This window comes from Lonchura striata, chromosome 8 (assembly GCF_046129695.1).
Source record: "Lonchura striata isolate bLonStr1 chromosome 8, bLonStr1.mat, whole genome shotgun sequence".
NCBI classification, from domain to species: domain Eukaryota; kingdom Metazoa; phylum Chordata; class Aves; order Passeriformes; family Estrildidae; genus Lonchura; species Lonchura striata.
The window spans coordinates 9,838,530-9,855,177 of NC_134610.1; the positions used below are offsets into that span (position 1 = coordinate 9,838,530).

At 47.9% G+C, this 16,648-nt stretch overlaps 1 protein-coding gene across 1 annotated transcript in view; it reads left to right on the top strand.

Annotated features, from left to right (window-relative positions):
• ITGB5 (integrin subunit beta 5) overlaps positions 1-16,648 on the top strand; it is a 58,036-nt gene that overhangs the window by 31,675 nt on the left and 9,713 nt on the right. The window contains exons 9-10 of the mRNA XM_021526045.2: positions 23-157; positions 2,673-3,102. Coding sequence (XP_021381720.2) covers positions 23-157; positions 2,673-3,102 — 565 coding nt within the window. The remainder of the gene's footprint in view (positions 1-22; positions 158-2,672; positions 3,103-16,648) is intronic.

The window sequence follows — 16,648 nt, forward strand, 5'->3', positions numbered from 1 at the left end:
TGTTTTCCCTTTATGTTTCCAGAGTATTCGGTCCAAGGTGGAGCTCACGGTCTGGGACAGCCCTGAGGACATTGGCTTGACCTTCACAGCCACCTGCCAGGATGGGTTGTCCTATCCTGGACTCAGGAAGTGTGGGGATCTCAAAATTGGAGATACGGTGAGTCTGCCTTTTAATCTGTTCCCTGGAGAGGCTCTTTCACCTGCTTCCCTCCATTGATGAGTGCTGCTGGGCAATAAAACACAGTTTTGCTAATTTTCCTCTGCTTTCCTCATGATGATAGAGAAACCCACAGAGAGTGGCTCTGCTAGAAGTAATTCTGGGTGATGCAGGTCAGTCAGGTGAGCTGTGAGGAAAGAGGGAAAGTATTTTGTCTACAGTACTGAGCTAAAGGTTCTGATCAGGCAGCAGGATGCAGTAGTCAAAAATGGGCCTTTTTCCCTTAATCACAGATATACACATCACACTCTCACCTGTGAAATTCCATAGGAAGCAGCCCTCCTCTCCTATGTTCAGTTTCTAGGTTATTGGATGGCAGCACAGACTGAAATAAATGTTAACATGGCATAAATCCACCCTGTTCTTTTCAAAAAGCAGTGAAGCTAAGCTTTGCTTGTTTAAATTGAGTGTTGATGCAGATAAGTGAGTTGCTGGACTGCAGGGCTAGGGTAGGAGGGCTCAGGTCAGTGGGGAACCTCCTCTCTTTCTTCAGACTTTTGCTGTCTGAGGCAATGTGTGTGGGTTCATTAGCAGCCTGATTGCCTTATTTGAGAAGAGTGACTCTGCAAACATACCAGAGCTCTCAGTGCTGTGGCATATAAAAATAGTTTCAAAGAGTCAACAGTAGCTGGAGTTTTACCCCACCAAATAAGGATCATGTGAGGTGTTAAACAGGGAGGTGGCCTTGCTTTTTAAACTGAATTTACTGGGTCTTGGATAGGTGGGTAAAAGCAATCCCTGTTCCTACAGCAAAACTTGAACCCCCAAGGAAGCAGAGTAAATCTGGTGGTTGATCCTGGGCTCCAGCTTCAGCAGGAGCAGGGGGATTGCTCCAGCTGCTGCAACTTGTGCCATAAGGGGTCTGGCCATGAGTGCAGCTGGGATCTGGCACTGGCACCGCTCCATTTTAGGGGCACCCTGAGCGTCAAGGTGCTTGCACAGGCAGATGCCACAGGATTGTGGGGTCATGTACCTCCACCCCTTCTTTTCAGCTGCTTTCTGCCCCACTGCTTCCAGGAGATTTGACTTCTGCTAAGGAAGTTTCCCCAAAGAGGATCATGCTGGCACTGGACCCTAATCTGGCAGGGCTTAGTCGTGGGGCTGTGGGTGTCAGCGGGTGAAAGGGAGCAGGATTACCCTGATCCCCTTAGCTTGCTTTCTGATCTCCTCCTCTGTAATTTGAGCTTCTATCCTAATTGCTTCAGGCCTTGGGAATGGGAGGGGGTCAAGGGAGGTTTCCTGGGGGTGCAGCTCTCCTACCAGGGGTGGCTGCTGTGTCTTCATCACTAATCATCCCTTGACCTGTGGGACAGTGAAGTCAGTGAGATTTTGAGGTGACCCCCAAATGTCCCCAGAGAGAAAGCGTTCCTTCCTGAGGCCTAGGAAAAGATATAATTTCCTTGGAATAAGGTTAATCCTCCTTGCTAACTGGCAGCTCTGGGCAGTGCTGACCAGCCCTAACAAAGAGCAGGATTAAAACAAGGGCTAAGCAAGCAACCAAAGTATGGTCCTGGTTTTCTCAAGGAGAAAATCCCTGGTGCTGGATTGTAGCAACATAAAACGAGTAGGAGTGTGATGTATAGCCATGTAATGATTTGGAGAATTGTTACTCTGTTCTTTTGAGAGTTCTAAAGTTCTTCTAAAGTTTCTTATGCCTTCTGATGTTTACATATTTCTAACTGAATTTTCTCACATTGTTCATATAAACAATGATTGTTTTGCATTCTTCTTTGTAGGTAGAGAAAATTGATAGACTGTTAGTTTGACCAGTGTGGTTGGAGAGGTGGTAATTTCACAATCCAATCCACTGTGACTTTTGCTAATCTGTATATAGTAGAGTCAGAAAATAAAGTTTGCTTTTTTAGTTCTTTTTCTTTCCTTTTGCATCTAACCTGCTTGTGGGAGTTATTTCATGTCGTAGTATGACACAGAAACCTTCTGAAGCCAGGCTTGATAGAAGCATCCATTAAAAATGGCCTGTGAGCAGCATGCCAGAAGCTTGGGACTGTGGGGCTGATACACATTTCCACATGCAAATCAGGAGTCCCATAAAACCTTCTAAATCAATCATCTTATAGGCACCCTGGGTTCTTTGCTGGGATCTTTGATAGTGCCTGTTTTGAGAGCGTTTTCTACTTTAAATAGCATGAAAACTGGGTTATTTGCTAGTTTTGCCCTGTTTGTTTCATGGGAATAGGCAGGTTCCTTCCCCACAGAAACCAGTGATGCCTTGATGGGGAAAATTGCTGTGAATGGCTGGCAGCAGGGAGTTTTACAATGCTTTGGATGCTCAGCCCCTCATGGGAGCGGCAGATGTTGGTGCACTGAGCTGCCGGTGCCCTTGCTAGATGTGCAGTTTGGGGGTTTTTTTGCACACCTGGGAGTGAAGCTGGGCCCCGTTCTGTGGAATTGCTCCATGGGGCCGTGCCCGTTACCTGACCTCTGCGATCCGCAGGTTTCCTTCGAGGTGGCCGTGGAGGCTCGGAGCTGCCCCGCCGAGGCCACGTCCCACAGCTTCACCATCAAGCCGGCCGGCTTTCGGGACACGCTGGAGGTGGCCGTCACCTACAGCTGCCTGTGCGGCTGCACCGGCCGCGCCGCGCCGGCCAGCGCCAAGTGCAGCGGCAACGGGACCTACGCCTGCGGCCTGTGCGACTGCCAGCCCGGCTACCTGGGGGCCCGCTGCGAGTGCCAGGAGGGCGCCGGCGGCGAGCTGCACCAGGCGCTGTGCCGCGAGGCCGAGGGCAAGCCCCTGTGCAGCGGCAGGGGCGAGTGCAGCTGCAACCAGTGCCTCTGCTACGAGAGCGAGTTCGGCAACATCTACGGGCCCTTCTGCGAGTGCGACGACTTCTCCTGCGCCAGGTACAAGGGAGTCCTCTGCTCAGGTAGGAGCCTTCCCTCCCTCGTGCCCCGCGGGCCGTGGCAGCGAGGAAACTGCCCCGACATGGGGAAGGTTGCCGGGATGGAGTGTGCAGGGAGTCTGCCCTGTGCTCCCTTTCTTTTCCTTATGGCAACGAGGAGGGAGAAATTTAGAGGCATCCACGTTAAGAACAAAAATTGCATTATCCTCATCAGAACTGGGTGTCCAGCATTGGAGTCAAGGGCTGTCTCCCTGCAGGTTTGTCTGCTGCCTGGGTCCCATGGGGATGAGCAGAGCTGTTGTTACGTTCATGTAACTATGCACATCTCTTGCACACTGATATATTTCCCTAGGAAAGAGTAAACCAGCACTGGCTTGAATCCTCTGAGGCTGTTTTGGTATTTTCCTAGGTTGGATCGTTCCTACGTGTGCCATCCTTCCCTGCCTAGGCAGAAACAATCTTCTTTTAAAGATGAAGTATTTGGTGTAATCCCCTGGTGCGTCACAGGTGAAAGGAAAGATTGTGTTTCAGGCTGTTAGTTATTAGAGAAAAGCTGTATTAAAGATTCCTAAAGCTGTTTTATGTATGGATTTTTCTCCCACTGGAAAAACAAGTCATTCACTGGGAGAGCTGCAGCCAGTCAGCTTTGTTTAAACAAAGGTAGATGAGTTTTTTAGCTGTGTTTGCTGAAATGGTTTTAAAACCTCATCAGTCCAAGGTCAAATAACTTACCTTGAACATAATTGCCTGGATTAGCCCTCAGACATAATTCCCTCAGTTGGATCGGGCAAAGGGTTGTTCTTTAAGATTTGCCTGCTTTCAAGCAAGTAAAATATTTCCATAGCTGAAAACCTTGGACAAAAATTCCAAACAAGTGTAAGCTTGGAAAAAATAGTTACTTTTTATGTTTTCTCCAGGGAAGTGGTGTTTTTTTCTACTGCTGTTTATCTTGCCCTGCATATTTCAGAGTGGAGCAATAAGCTTTGGTTGTATGTTTCTGACTGTTTGAGGTGATTGTGTTGTTAGGTGGATAGAGGATGTTTGTGTTAATTTTCCTGTATCCTGGCTAGTGATTTTGTCACTGCTGAAGTTGAGGCAGGCAATACTCTGGGTTTGTAATTGCCCTGGAGATCACTGCTGGGATCCAGTAGGAAAGGCCAGTTCCACTCTGACAGTGACTGCCCAGACTGGGGGGTCTGTGGGGTCTCCCTGCTGATGCATGAGTGGAAAGATGGGTGAGCGAGCACAGAAAAAGTGTTTGAAGGTAGACAGGGGGAAATTAAACTCAGCTGTGAAGTAATTAGGAGCACTACAGCCTGGGAGTTCTCCAGAAGACCACGTAGCTTTGAAAGCATCATCTCACCCAGAAGGAGTATATTTACAAGCAAGCAGGGCATCAGTGCTATCAGGAGAGGTTGTAAGTTACTGGTGGATCAGTTGCTGTAAGAGGACACACCTGTGCTCAAATTTCCTTTCCAGCAGGAGGGCTAGAGCTCTGCTGCTCCACAGGAAAGCAAGTTGTGTATCTTCTGTTGCACCTGCTTGCCTTTGTCCCTGTGGAGGATGTTTGGTGCTGGGAAGCACAGCATAGCTGGCTGGGGATTTGCTGAAGTTTTTTTAAGTAATTTCAAAGTCCTTTTTATAGATATGAAAGAAAACAAAGGGTAGGCTGAGGCCAAGTAAGCTCTTTGCTTGAGGGACAGGATGGCATCTGGCATGGTTGTGTGAGGTGGTTTGTTGTCTTTTTATTTTTTTTTTTTTTTAAATAAATTCCAGCAGTTGTGATGCTAAATCTGAATCGTAGTAAGCGCTGTGCCAGTGACATAACAGTTTGAGGTGGTTTTGTCAGGCCAAGAGATTTGGGATTTACCAGCCCACCCCAAGCTTGCATGGCAGGGCTATGCCCAAAGCTGCCCCTAACAAACAGCCCTCTGCTACACAAACACTGCTGGGGGCTTCCAGCAGACCACACTCTCTTCCCCCTTCGGCTGGGGTCTTCTTAGAAAAGACCAGGTGTTTAGCTCAGCACTGCACATTTGTCCACCAGCACGTGTAGACTTGGAAGCCAGAAGAGTTTGGGTGATGCCTTGGGAGCAGGCTGATTCTCAGGGCAGTCACTACGGTGGCTGGTTGCTGTTTTTGTTCCTGCTAGGGTTGAAGTGACACCCTGGCCTCACTTTTCTTTTCCTGGGCACAGTGTCTGTCCTTGAAAGGCTCTGTCACCCCTGTGCCTGTCACTCTGGGGGGAGTGCAGGGGGGGACCAACAGGTCCAAAAAAAGCAGACCAAAAAACCAAAAAGCAGAGTGTGGGGAGCTGTCATTTTGCTGCAGATTATGGTCTCTGTCCTTGCTTGGGAGTTTCTTGGCTCGGACCCATGAGGGGAAACTCATCACTGCTTGTCAAGGGTTTTATTTATACTCGTTGAATCCTCTGGTTGCATAGAAGGCAGTCACTTCCTCTCAGTGCATTTCTGATGACTGACTGTACTTTGAGCAGTGGAACCCAACCTCAGGTTTAGCACACAGGCTGTGGTGTCCTCCATCAAATGCATTTGCACCTGCCCCAGCTGTTGAGCAAGGTGATACCATCAACCTGGAGTGCCCATCCCAGAGAAAACAGCCAGACCAACCCGAGCTGAGGTATTGGGCAGCACCACAAGGAGAGCACAGTTTTCTGTGCTGAGAAGTAAAACCCAACCCAGGCAAACTGCTTTGCACCTTCCTGGCTGTGGTTTATGGCATGCCTCAGAGGCCCCATGAGCCCATCACCAATCTGTGCAGGCATTTCTTCCTTTTATGACCTGTAATAAAGCTGTCCCCATTGGGCCACTGCCATGGCACAGCATGGGTGACATCTTATGCTCAGACATTCTGTGTTCCCAGCAGAAGCCAAGTGGGGTTGAAATACTCTGAAATGAACTTGTTTCTTGTCTCTTGGCATTTGGTCCTTTGGCTAGGAAAAAAAAAAAAAAAATTCCTGGATCCATTTATAAATATTGGAGCCTCATTTTTATCAGCCTTTGAGAGGAGAGATGCCTGTGATAGTGCTACCTATAGCTCCAGTCCTTTTGTAGTCCCCCTCATGAAGTGGAGAAGCAGATTTTGGGTGAGAAAGAATCTAAAGAACCAGCAAGATTTGCTTCCTGTTAGTGGGAGGTTTAACATGCCTCCTGCATCTGTGAGAGAAGTGGGAAAAGGGAGTAATTTATAATGTGGAGTAAATATTAATTCAAATTGCATCCAACTCAGAATCAATATCACTTAGTCACTCATAAGTGGCATTTGTTCTGCTGCTCCCCAAATCCAGGTAACAGCTCTGGAGTAGCTGTTTCAAACCATTAATCCAGCTTCTGGCTTCTGGGCCATAGGGGATGAGTTGCACAAGAGTTCTGCTCTTACAAAAGACATGCAGCTGGGTTATCTGCAGCACTGTGCTCTGACAAAGCAGCCAGAGGCTTCCCAAACACTCAAATGCTTTTACTCCCATTTTTTTTTTTTTGGGTGGAGAGGTTGCCTTTTTGCATTGAGATCTTCGAGACATCAGTGTGTCCCCTCTACTCTGAACTGTGTGTGGCTGTAGGAGAGGGGCAGAAAGCCCTCCTGCCTGCAGCTGGGCTGGGGAAGGGGCAGCTGGCTGCACAAGCCACAGGCTTTTGAACTCCTCGGCTGCCTGCCAGGCACTTTGACAAAGGAGGAAACATCTCTGCCCTAATTGCATTCCTGAAAGTCCCATAAAACAAGGTGGCAGGAGGGAGGAGAGGCCCCAGTAAGGGCATCACATATTTGCCTCTAATGAAGAAAGACTGGCTTGTTGGAGGCCAAGCTTCATTAGCTTCAGTTGCTCCAGACCTATTTTTTCTTGGATGGGGGGACACAGAGCATCAACATCATATGTGTCTCTAAAGAAATATCCTGTTACCCACCACCACTGTTCCTCAGCTCCCTGTGTGAGTGTCATTTGTGTGCTCTTCAGCCCAGGACTCTGGTTGTGCACAGGCACATCACTAATTACAGAAAAGCACTTGTCATGCTGCAGCCCTTCCTCCCCCTAAAACACAAAAGATCTCATCCTGAAAATCCATACTGCCTGAGCAACACAACAGCTACTGATGGTGGCCCAGCTTTGGGGGATCCAGCTTTTGTGGTTTCTCTTCTTCATTTTTTTAGAATTGGATAATAAATCAGATTCATAAACAGTTTTGCATCTGTAGATGAAACTAGTCTCTCTAGCTTGTAAGCAGCTGTGAGCATCTGAACTGGTTAAGGTGACTGAAGTTGTGGCTGGCTAAAGCACAGCATGACGGCGATGCCTTGGAGCTCAGGAGCTGGTCTGGCCTCCCTTACCAGCACAGGGCTGCCAGTGACACAGAAAACTCATCAGCAATAGAGCATCAGGTGTCAAATCTGCAAGTATGTGCAAGTGTCACAATCACTTCTGAGATGGGATGTGGGAAGAGACAGCTCATTGAAAATTTGGGGTTTATTTTGCAGAGAATAACCAAGCTGACACGTGATGTGATTCCAGCTGCCCTGCTGAAACCACTAAAAAACTGCTGAGTTCATTCAAGTCCTCAGTATTTACTTCTGAATTCTTCCTCTCTTGGTCTTCATAAATAGGGAAGCTCAGGGAGGTTTTAGCCTCTACTAAGGCCCAGGGAGATAAGGTTTTGTTTTGTTTTGTTTTAACACAGCCTCAAATTAGAAACATCACTCGTGCTTTTGCAATTTGTTTTCACTGTACCCTGTCCATAACACATTTAACAGCCAGTGGGATGATGGCTCAGTGCCAGTGCCCTGGTTTCTGGTCCTGCATTAGGATGCTAATGTGCATCCCACACATGTGGGTGTGCATCCCATGCTTTGAGAGTAGCACTTGGGTTTGATCCCCCTGCTGGTATAACCACCCTGGGGATTTGGATGAGATGTGTTACTATACAAATCACTGTGCCCATGGATGCATTATCTGGAGATAGACTTTCTTCCACTTGTACTTTGGTAGTTATTATTCACCTGCCCAGTGGTGCATAAAACTACCATCCTAGCAGGCAATACTAGCTGCCTCTTGGATGAAGGATGCTGGTGTGCATCTGAAAGCTCAGATGTGAGAATAAAGGTGATCCACATCTTTCAGACACACAACAGCATTTTATTTTTTTATCTTAATTATTTTCATTCCTAATGCCTAAATTTTTACCAGAAGCTGCTGTTAGGAAAGAAATGGGTAGTATTTGATTTGTTAACCTCTGAGGTGCAGGTGGTGTTTGAGTGTGGTTTGGGGAGGAAGGAGAGCTTCTTTTGTGCCCACTGTCTGTGGCTGTGCTGGTGGGTTTTGACAAATATACCCCTGCCAGAAGGGAAGAGGTTGGCCTGTGGCAGAAAGAAGAGAGGGAACAGAGCCTAAACCACTTTTGCAATGTTTCCTTTTAAGTCACGTCAAATCTTATTATCTGTAGGTTTTTCTAAGCACTGCCTAGTAAAAGAGAACCTGAAGGGGAGAGACAAAAGGACCATATAAATATGGAAGTTAAAAATAATCCTTTGGCTGTTGCTAAGTGCTAGTGCAGCTGTGAGGCAGGCAGCTGCAGGGAGATGCAGCTCTGTCCCTGGGGCAGCTGCCCTGCAGGTCAATCCCTCTGTGCTTCCCACATGGGAGGAGGATGGGGAGCACTCATCTGCCAGCATGTTTGAGGCTTATTTTGGTGGCAGAGGATGCAGTGTCAGCTCGGGTCACTGTGCTGTAACCTCACAGTGCCAGTTGCTTTGTCAGTAGTCCCAGTCATTAGCAGCAGGCTGGGGGCTCAGGGGTCAGTGGCTGTGGGTCCTGTTGGAGTGCAGGGCATGGGAGAGTGGTTTGGGCTGAGCAGAATCAAGTAAAGTCCTCTGAAACAAAACCCTCTATCATTAGGGTGCTGCAGCACTGCAAATGCCCCTTTTTCCAGCAAAGAGCAGGGTAGGAGACGGGGTAAAGACAAGCTGAGTCTGGGCTGGAAGACACAGCAGTCTGTGTATGTTGTCACACTGTGTGAGGCACAGGGTACCCTTGGTTCCTTGGCAGCTCACAAACCTGATTTCAGGCACCCTGAGGTCTCTTGCCCTCAGTGCCACTTGCAGAGCCCAGGGGACCTTGTGCCCAGAACAGGCAACAAGGAGATGGCACTGCTGTAGCATGTCTCTTTTACAATGTGGTCAAAACTCAGACTGCATGTTTATCTTTGAGCTTCCTAAAGACCTTTCTCCTTGGTGCATTCCCAAAAGCCTTTGCTTTTATCACCTGCAGGAGCTGCTCAGCCAAAGGTCCTGTCCTGAGATGTCTGCAAGCCAGAGAATAAATGGATAAAACAGAATAATCCCCCTGAATAAGAAGGAAAAATAAACCTCTGACTTGCTGTGTCCCTTGGCTGTGAGGAACTGGGGCCAGAGCATCTGTGCCTGGTGCACTCCTGGGTGGGCATCCCCTCTCCAGCTTATATCCCTCCTCCACCTGTGAAACGGTTTGGCTCCAGGAAGAATAGACTACAAACATTTATATGGAACAAATCAAATGGGGCACCTCTACTGTCCTGTTCCTTTACTGGGGTTAAACTGCAAAGCTGTTCTGCTGACTCTCATCACTTGGATTGCTGTAAAGAAATGGAAGGTTTAGATAGTTCCATTTATTCCAATCCAGTGGGTCAGCTTAAAAAAAAAAAAAAAAGTAAGGGCCAGGTCAGCTGGAGCAGGCAGGGCTGAGGACTGTGGTGGGGAAGAGCAGTCAGCTGAATCCACCTTCATCCTGCTCAGACTGATGCCACTCTTGCCCTGCTTACAAGCTCCCTGCAGATGCTGTTTGGCTGTGTGTCCAATGTCATTTGGCTGCACAAGGTCTAAGTCCCAAATCAAGCAAAATGCCTTTTTTTTTTTTTTTTTTTAATGTGTGTTTCTACAAACCAGGTCTTTTCTTAGGCCAGCTGTTAAACTGTTGGTATTCCTGCATTCCTGCTTGCCCTCCTGTAGAGCTTGGGGCTGTTGCAGTGTTTTGGAGCAGCAGAACATGATTGGTCAAGCAGTGATTTAGAAAACATTTCCACAGGTGAGGAAGGAACTGTGGAGGTGCCTGCTGCTGCTGACACATGTGGGATGTTGGCTTTTAGGTCTTGTTCTGGCAACAAGTGCTGGTGTCTGAGCCCTGGGGTCATCCCAGGCTGCTTCCCGTGCTGCCTTGGGTCTGGCCATACTTTGACAGACAGCAGTGAGTTCTGAGAGCAACACTTGAAACCTCTCAGCCTTTAGTGTGGAGTGTCACTGAGAAAGTCTGCTCTCTACACAGTGTGAAGAGGAGCAAAAACTACAGGGACACGTCTGGGACATGCTTACCTAAGGCTGTGGGCAGCCTGTGGTGCTCTGTGCTTGCATCGTGTGCTTGCTGTGCCAGGGTGGCACCTTCTGTGCAGGGAAGGCTTATTTGAGGGCAGAGACACCCAGCCCTGAGCTCCCAGATGATTTGAAAGGCTGTAGAGAGATTACACAGTAGAGTTGTGTGAGTGGCTGACTGGCAGTAGCATTCCTCTGTAGAAGTGTTTGATTTTAACTTGTAGGCAAAGGGCTCCTGAGCATTAGCCAGGACCAAATTCAGCAGGGTGTCCCAAAGTGTTTCAATGCAGAGAGGGCCTGAGAGCCATGTGGGAGGTGTTTGGATTCCAAATTTCATCTTCATGAAGTCTGACACACAGATCCTCAGTGGAGGAGCATGGGGCTGACTCAGCGCATGTGTTTACTCACATCTCCAGTCCTTGGGCAGCTCCTGAAACCACTTCCTCCCAGGGCATCATTTCCATCCTTCCCCAATCTCTCTCTTCTTCTTCCTCTCAGAATTTATTTTTTCCCCTTTAACCTGGTTTCTCTTCTCTTTGCAGTTTAATATTGAACCATGTGCCCCTATCCTCTAAGAGTATGTGCTTCCCCATCCTGCTTCCCCATCCTGCTGCCCATCCTGCTCCATGCCTGTTCAAAGGGCTGAAGATCCCAGAGTTCAAATGGCCTCTGGGCTGGGACAAACAGCATGGGGTGACCCTTATCTGCTGGCTGTGACCTGTGAAAGCATGGCCAGTGTTTGTAGTTGCAATGTAAAAATGCCTGGTCCCCTCTCTAATTGCACTGCTAACGACCCCCGTGCTGTGCTTCAGGTCAGAGGTGGCTGCAGGTGGATGTTTCTTAGCTAGGATACTCTGTATTCCATAGATATGCTCCTCTAGATTTCTTTCACAACAGTTAAATGCAGTATTTGTTATTACACCACCAGGCATTAGCATTACATTGTAACCTGGTAAATATTATTGATTATTGGACTCTATTGGGGTTGGACTCTGTGGTCCTAATGGGTCCCTTCCAGCTTGAGATATTTGATGATCTTTGTATGGATTTCTCACAGGAACACAAATGATGATTCAATTCGTGTTAGTGCTCAGTCCTGTGTTTATTCCTTTTGTTCCCTGGCGTTCCTGGCATCAGGCATACCCTGCCTGCCCCACCTTGCTCACACCAGGGCTTTGTGGTGGCTTTTCACTGAAACAGCAGCTAGGCTGGACATTCTCTCCCCATTGTATGTATGGAGTACTGCTCTCCCAGAGTCTCTATTCCTGGCACAAAAGGGCAAAGCTGCCCTTTGTTACCCCTCCTTTCTCCCTGCCCAGGCTCTTACTGCTGTCCAAGCCTTGCAGCTCTCCCAAATCTGGCAGCAGCTCCTTGAGGGCCAGCCCGCACAGAGCGCTGCTGTTCCTGCCTCTTTTCACTGGCTTTCTCCTTGTCCCTGAGCGGACCTTTAGCAAGTGTGAACGCATGCTAATGAGCCATTAAATGCCCGGGCAGAATTAAAGAATACACGAGTGATGTCTTTGACGTCTTTATGGGAGCCAGAGCTCTGTCTTTGGGGCTCTGCTCTTAAAGTGGTACAACCTGTGGGTTGCAACTGGAGGCGTCACCTGAAGATGTGTGCACGTACCCAAACCCCCTGTCCTGTGCAGCTGCCCCTCCCAGGGCCAAAAACCCCCATAGAAAGCTCCAAAAAACCCAAGGTGAACTTAGAAAATAAAGCTTAGATGGTCTTAGGACAAACTCACTTTAATTGCTCTACTGGCCAGCATCTCGGTGAGTTTGGTGTCTGAATTTGGTCTCTGGTGATAGTCATTGACAGAAATGCACATTTGAAAATGAACATTGTATTTGGGGCTTAAAGGCAGATGAAAGCTTCAGACCAGCAGGTGAGTGGAATTCTGGGTCTCTGCATTTCTTGTTGACATGCACTGACAATCTGTGTATTTTGCTCAGTTTAATTTTAAAAAATGGAGTTTAGATAATTGACCTGAAAGGGAAGTGCAGCACAACCTGTGTGTTCATTCTTTCTTCTTTTTCTTTCCTCTGTCTTACTTTGAGTGATATTCTGACATTTTCCAGGAACTTTGTTGAGGGAGAAATCTGTTACAAAAACTTGGACCTTTGGTGAACTTGCACCAAATGATATATTTGCATCCAAACACAGCACTGGGCAGGTCTTCTAAGGCACTGCATTTTGCAGAGGAAGAATCTCTCAAGAGCCCACTCCTCTCATCAAAGCCCAGCAGAAGGGATATTCAACCCACTTGTGCTTCAGCAGGATGGGAATTAAACTGCTTTTTATTTGAAGGATGGACCTGAAGTGTCCATTTTTTTTTCCCCTGGAGATTAGAGATTTGGGATCATGCCGCTTTGTTTTTGGAGACAAGTTTTATTTTAAGAATATATCTGGAGGTTTTTTGGGTGGTAGGAGCTAGCTGGTAGGAGTCAGCTCAGGTGTCAGAGCAGAAGGATGAAGCTTATCCTTCCTGCAGGCATCATGTTGGTGGAAGAGTTGCAACACTTAAGCTTTTCTTAAACCCTTTCTATGCATTTCAGCAACTGCATGTTTGCCATATGTCCCCTCGTGTTTCCAAATCTTCCAGAGCATTCATAGTGACTAAAGCTGAAGTTCAGAGTTGTATAAGCAGATCTGAGCAGAGACAGGCCAGGAAGTTTCTAAGTGGGGGAGAAGCTCCTGGCTCTGACCTGACCATGGGTATTGGTGGTATCTGGGCAGCATTGGCAGGGCCAAGTGGAAAATGTTTTGTTTTTTTTTTCAAGCAGCTTTATTTGTCAGGCTTTTTGGGGGAGAAAGGAAACAAATGGATAGATCTGCATTCAGGGGGGTTTAATCTGTGAACAAGTCTGTGAGGGGCTGGAGAGCTGGTGGAGAGAGGAGCACTGCTGTGGGAGAGGTGTTGCTGTGTACTGTGGCAGACCCAATGAACACCTGCATGTGGACAGATGGAGGTTGATAGGAAGGGTCAGTGGCCTTGAGTTAGAGCTTTGGAGTGAGACACAGCAGGTGCAAAAACCCCAGAGGATTCACACACACCACCCCCTTCTGATCTGGCTTAAGGAATAATAAGAATTGTTGGCAGTTCAGCACTGCTTTGCATGTCAGGTACTTAGGGGGTAACAAAGCCAAGGATGAGCACGTGCCCAGAGTGGTGGGATGGTATTTGGACCCACAGCTCAAAGGAGAACAGCACATCCATCCTAACTGCCCCCACTGAGGATGAAACTCTGTGCCTCTGGGAGGATCTGGCACCAGCCCTTGCCCCATAGCTCTCCCTGCATCAGTAACAGAGTTGGCAGCAGGACCTGAAAGCTCCAATTCCCAGCTCTGGGTCTCTATCCAAAAGGCCACATGTGGCAGGCTTGGCTGAGGAGCTAATGTAAGTAGAAGTCAAAGATTTGTGGAGTGCTGAGCTTATGCAAAAAAAAAAAAAAAAAAAAAAAAAAAAAAAAAAAAAAAAAAAAAAAAGAGGAAGGCTTTATTTTAAGAAATGCAGCTTTAGATCTCTTTCAGGAAATGACTTCTCACTGCCTAGTTTGGCTTTCTGATGGATCATCAGCTGTATCTCGTGGTTGTGTTTCAGGTCCACTTCTTTAGCAGAGAGAAGGAAAATGAGGAAAGGCTGGCCAGGGCTGCCACAGGAAATCCTCCTACCCCGGATAGCTTTCAGCTGCCTTCAAGAAACAGCAGTTTCCAAAACCATGTCCTCCTTGTCCAGTTCTCACTGAACCCAGAAATTCCCAAGTGAGTGAGAAACTGGAGTGCTGAGGAGGTTTTTGTAATGGCAGTGCTGCACTGTGGGGGATGCTGGCAGTAATGTCCAGCTGGCTTGTGGTAGCCATGGCTGAATTAGCAGCTCAAGCCTGCATTTATTCCTTCACCTTTGGTCATTAGTCTGCATGTCCGGTGCTATTTTTGATGATTGGTGAGCCCAGTGCTGGGATGAAATCTTGGTAAACCCATATGCTCAAGATATAAACATCCATTGCAATGGGAAGGTGCACAGACCCATGGTATCTGCTGTAAATAACATTCAGAAAAGCACTATTTACTTCTTGCTAACCTCTTAGTGTTGGTTTTGCTGCTTCGGTGTTGTATTTTGGATAAATGAGTGTGGGCAAGCTCTCTCCCGGTGTGGAGGCATTTGGATGAATTTCAGGTTACACAGAACCCTCAGGCCCTTGGCATTTGTCTGTCTGTGTTGGTGTAGAAGCCTCCTCAGCACAAGGAGGTTGTTATGCTGGGGATGCTCCTGCCAACCCGCCACCCTTGTTTTCGCTGCTGGACTGGCATGACCCAGGGGGTGGATCCTAAACCCATCCCTGCTGTTTCAAATGTCTGGAGCTCTCTCCAAGTCCCTGTGGGTGCTGACCATCTGGCAGTGCTGTGGGCCTGAGCTGTGCCCTGGGCAGGCTGCCTGGCCTGGCCTAGCCTCTTGATGTGCAGCACTGCCTGCTTTGAGCCATGGAAAGAAATTACTAGGGAAGTTGATGATTTATTTGCCTGGGCAGGCACTGTGTCTCACCCTAGCCCTCTCCCAAATGAAAAGGCCTATGTTTTCTAAGTGTTCCAAGCCTTTTCTGCTGCCCTTCTTCCTCCCACTCAAAATGTGCTGTTCACAGAGCCTCTCCCCAAAACATCAAGCACTTTTGCTGAGAGATTGGCCAGTCTGGTATAAAACTGGTGCCCAAGCAGTGCCCTGTGTCTGTAGGGTTTGACTTCTCTCATAAGCAGATGTTTTTGATTCATGGTTGTGGACCCCTTCTTCACTGGGGCTCTCTGGGTGAAGAAGCAGCCAGGGCTTGTTAAAGGGATATGACACTGGAGAATCTGGAAATTGCTTGCTGTAACTCATTTCTCGTAGGTGTTTTTCCTGTGGGTTTTTTCCTATTTCAGACTAGTTGTTCAAATAACCAAAAATGACAAAAGCGCAGCCTTTCGGAGATCCTGACCCAAAGTCTGGATGTGAGCACAGAGGCACAAAAATAAGTGGCTTGATTTAATGGAAACAAAATACAGTATGATCTTTCTCCTCCTGAGTGCTCAGAAACCACTAAACTGGCTTAAAAATCATGACTTGTTTTTCTTGTATGTTAGGCACATCAGTTTAATGTTCTAGAAGATGGGGAAAAAAGGAATGTTGGAGGAAGCTTGTTTTCAAACCTTTTCTACCTCTCCATAAAAACTAGGATCATGTTTTTTCTTTCAAAAGAAAGCTTTTTTGCATGACTTTATCGTCCCCAGAAGTACGAAGCTTTAGGAAAAACCACCTTCTATGAAAGGCCCCAGTGAAAGAGCTTTTAGTGCACTGAGTTTCAGACCTCTTGGTGCAGTTGCCAAAAGGTGCAGTTATCATGGAGGGCAGAGGGGCTGTCCTGCTGAGCAGGGTCACAGCTTGCTCTCAGGAGCCTGGGATGAAATCAGGGTCAGAGGCTGGAAGCTTCTGCCAGAAGCTGCTATCCCAGTTTGGGAATGACCCTGCTTGGGAACAGCAAGAACAACGCTGGTGTGGGGGTGTCAAGCCGGATTTGTGCAGTGCCATGCTAGGGACAGGGAGGATTTGGGCTGTGGCTGCCATCCTGGGGGGCAGCTGGGTGAAATGAGGCTGGTTGGATGTCCTGGTAAAAGCTGCCTGAGTGACAGCGAGATGTGCAGCCCAGCCAGGGCACAGCAGTGGGATGGGGATGTGTTCTGGGATGGGGAGACACCAGCAGGGCTGTGAGTCTCAGCCCACTCTGGTGGTGTCCTTGGGAGCAGCGCACCCCGTGGCTCCTGCCCGCATGGATCCCAGGCTAGTAAAGCTCAGTCTGGGACTGCTCTCCCCCACAGCAGCATTACTGTCCTCTGCACACCCTCCCAGCAGGTTTCTGCAGCCTCCTGACATGTGTTTCGTGTTAGCTCCACCCTGAAGATCAGGAGCTGACTGCAAAGAATGTTAGCAAATTCAGGGGGAGCATTTCATTTCCTAGTCAGATATGGATCTTTTAAACTTCTAAGCTCGTCTCATTTTGAATATGGAAACAGAGGAAAACATCTTTTATTATGTTTGGAGGACATAATTAATGTATTTTGGCTTCACAAACCAGCTGTAACAGAGAATGTACAAACTCAAAGGGTTCAAGGGGGTTAAAGTCCAGGGTGATGCCCTGCACCACAGGACTGCTGCTGGTGCAGAGGTGTCTTGAAACACATCCTCCTAGA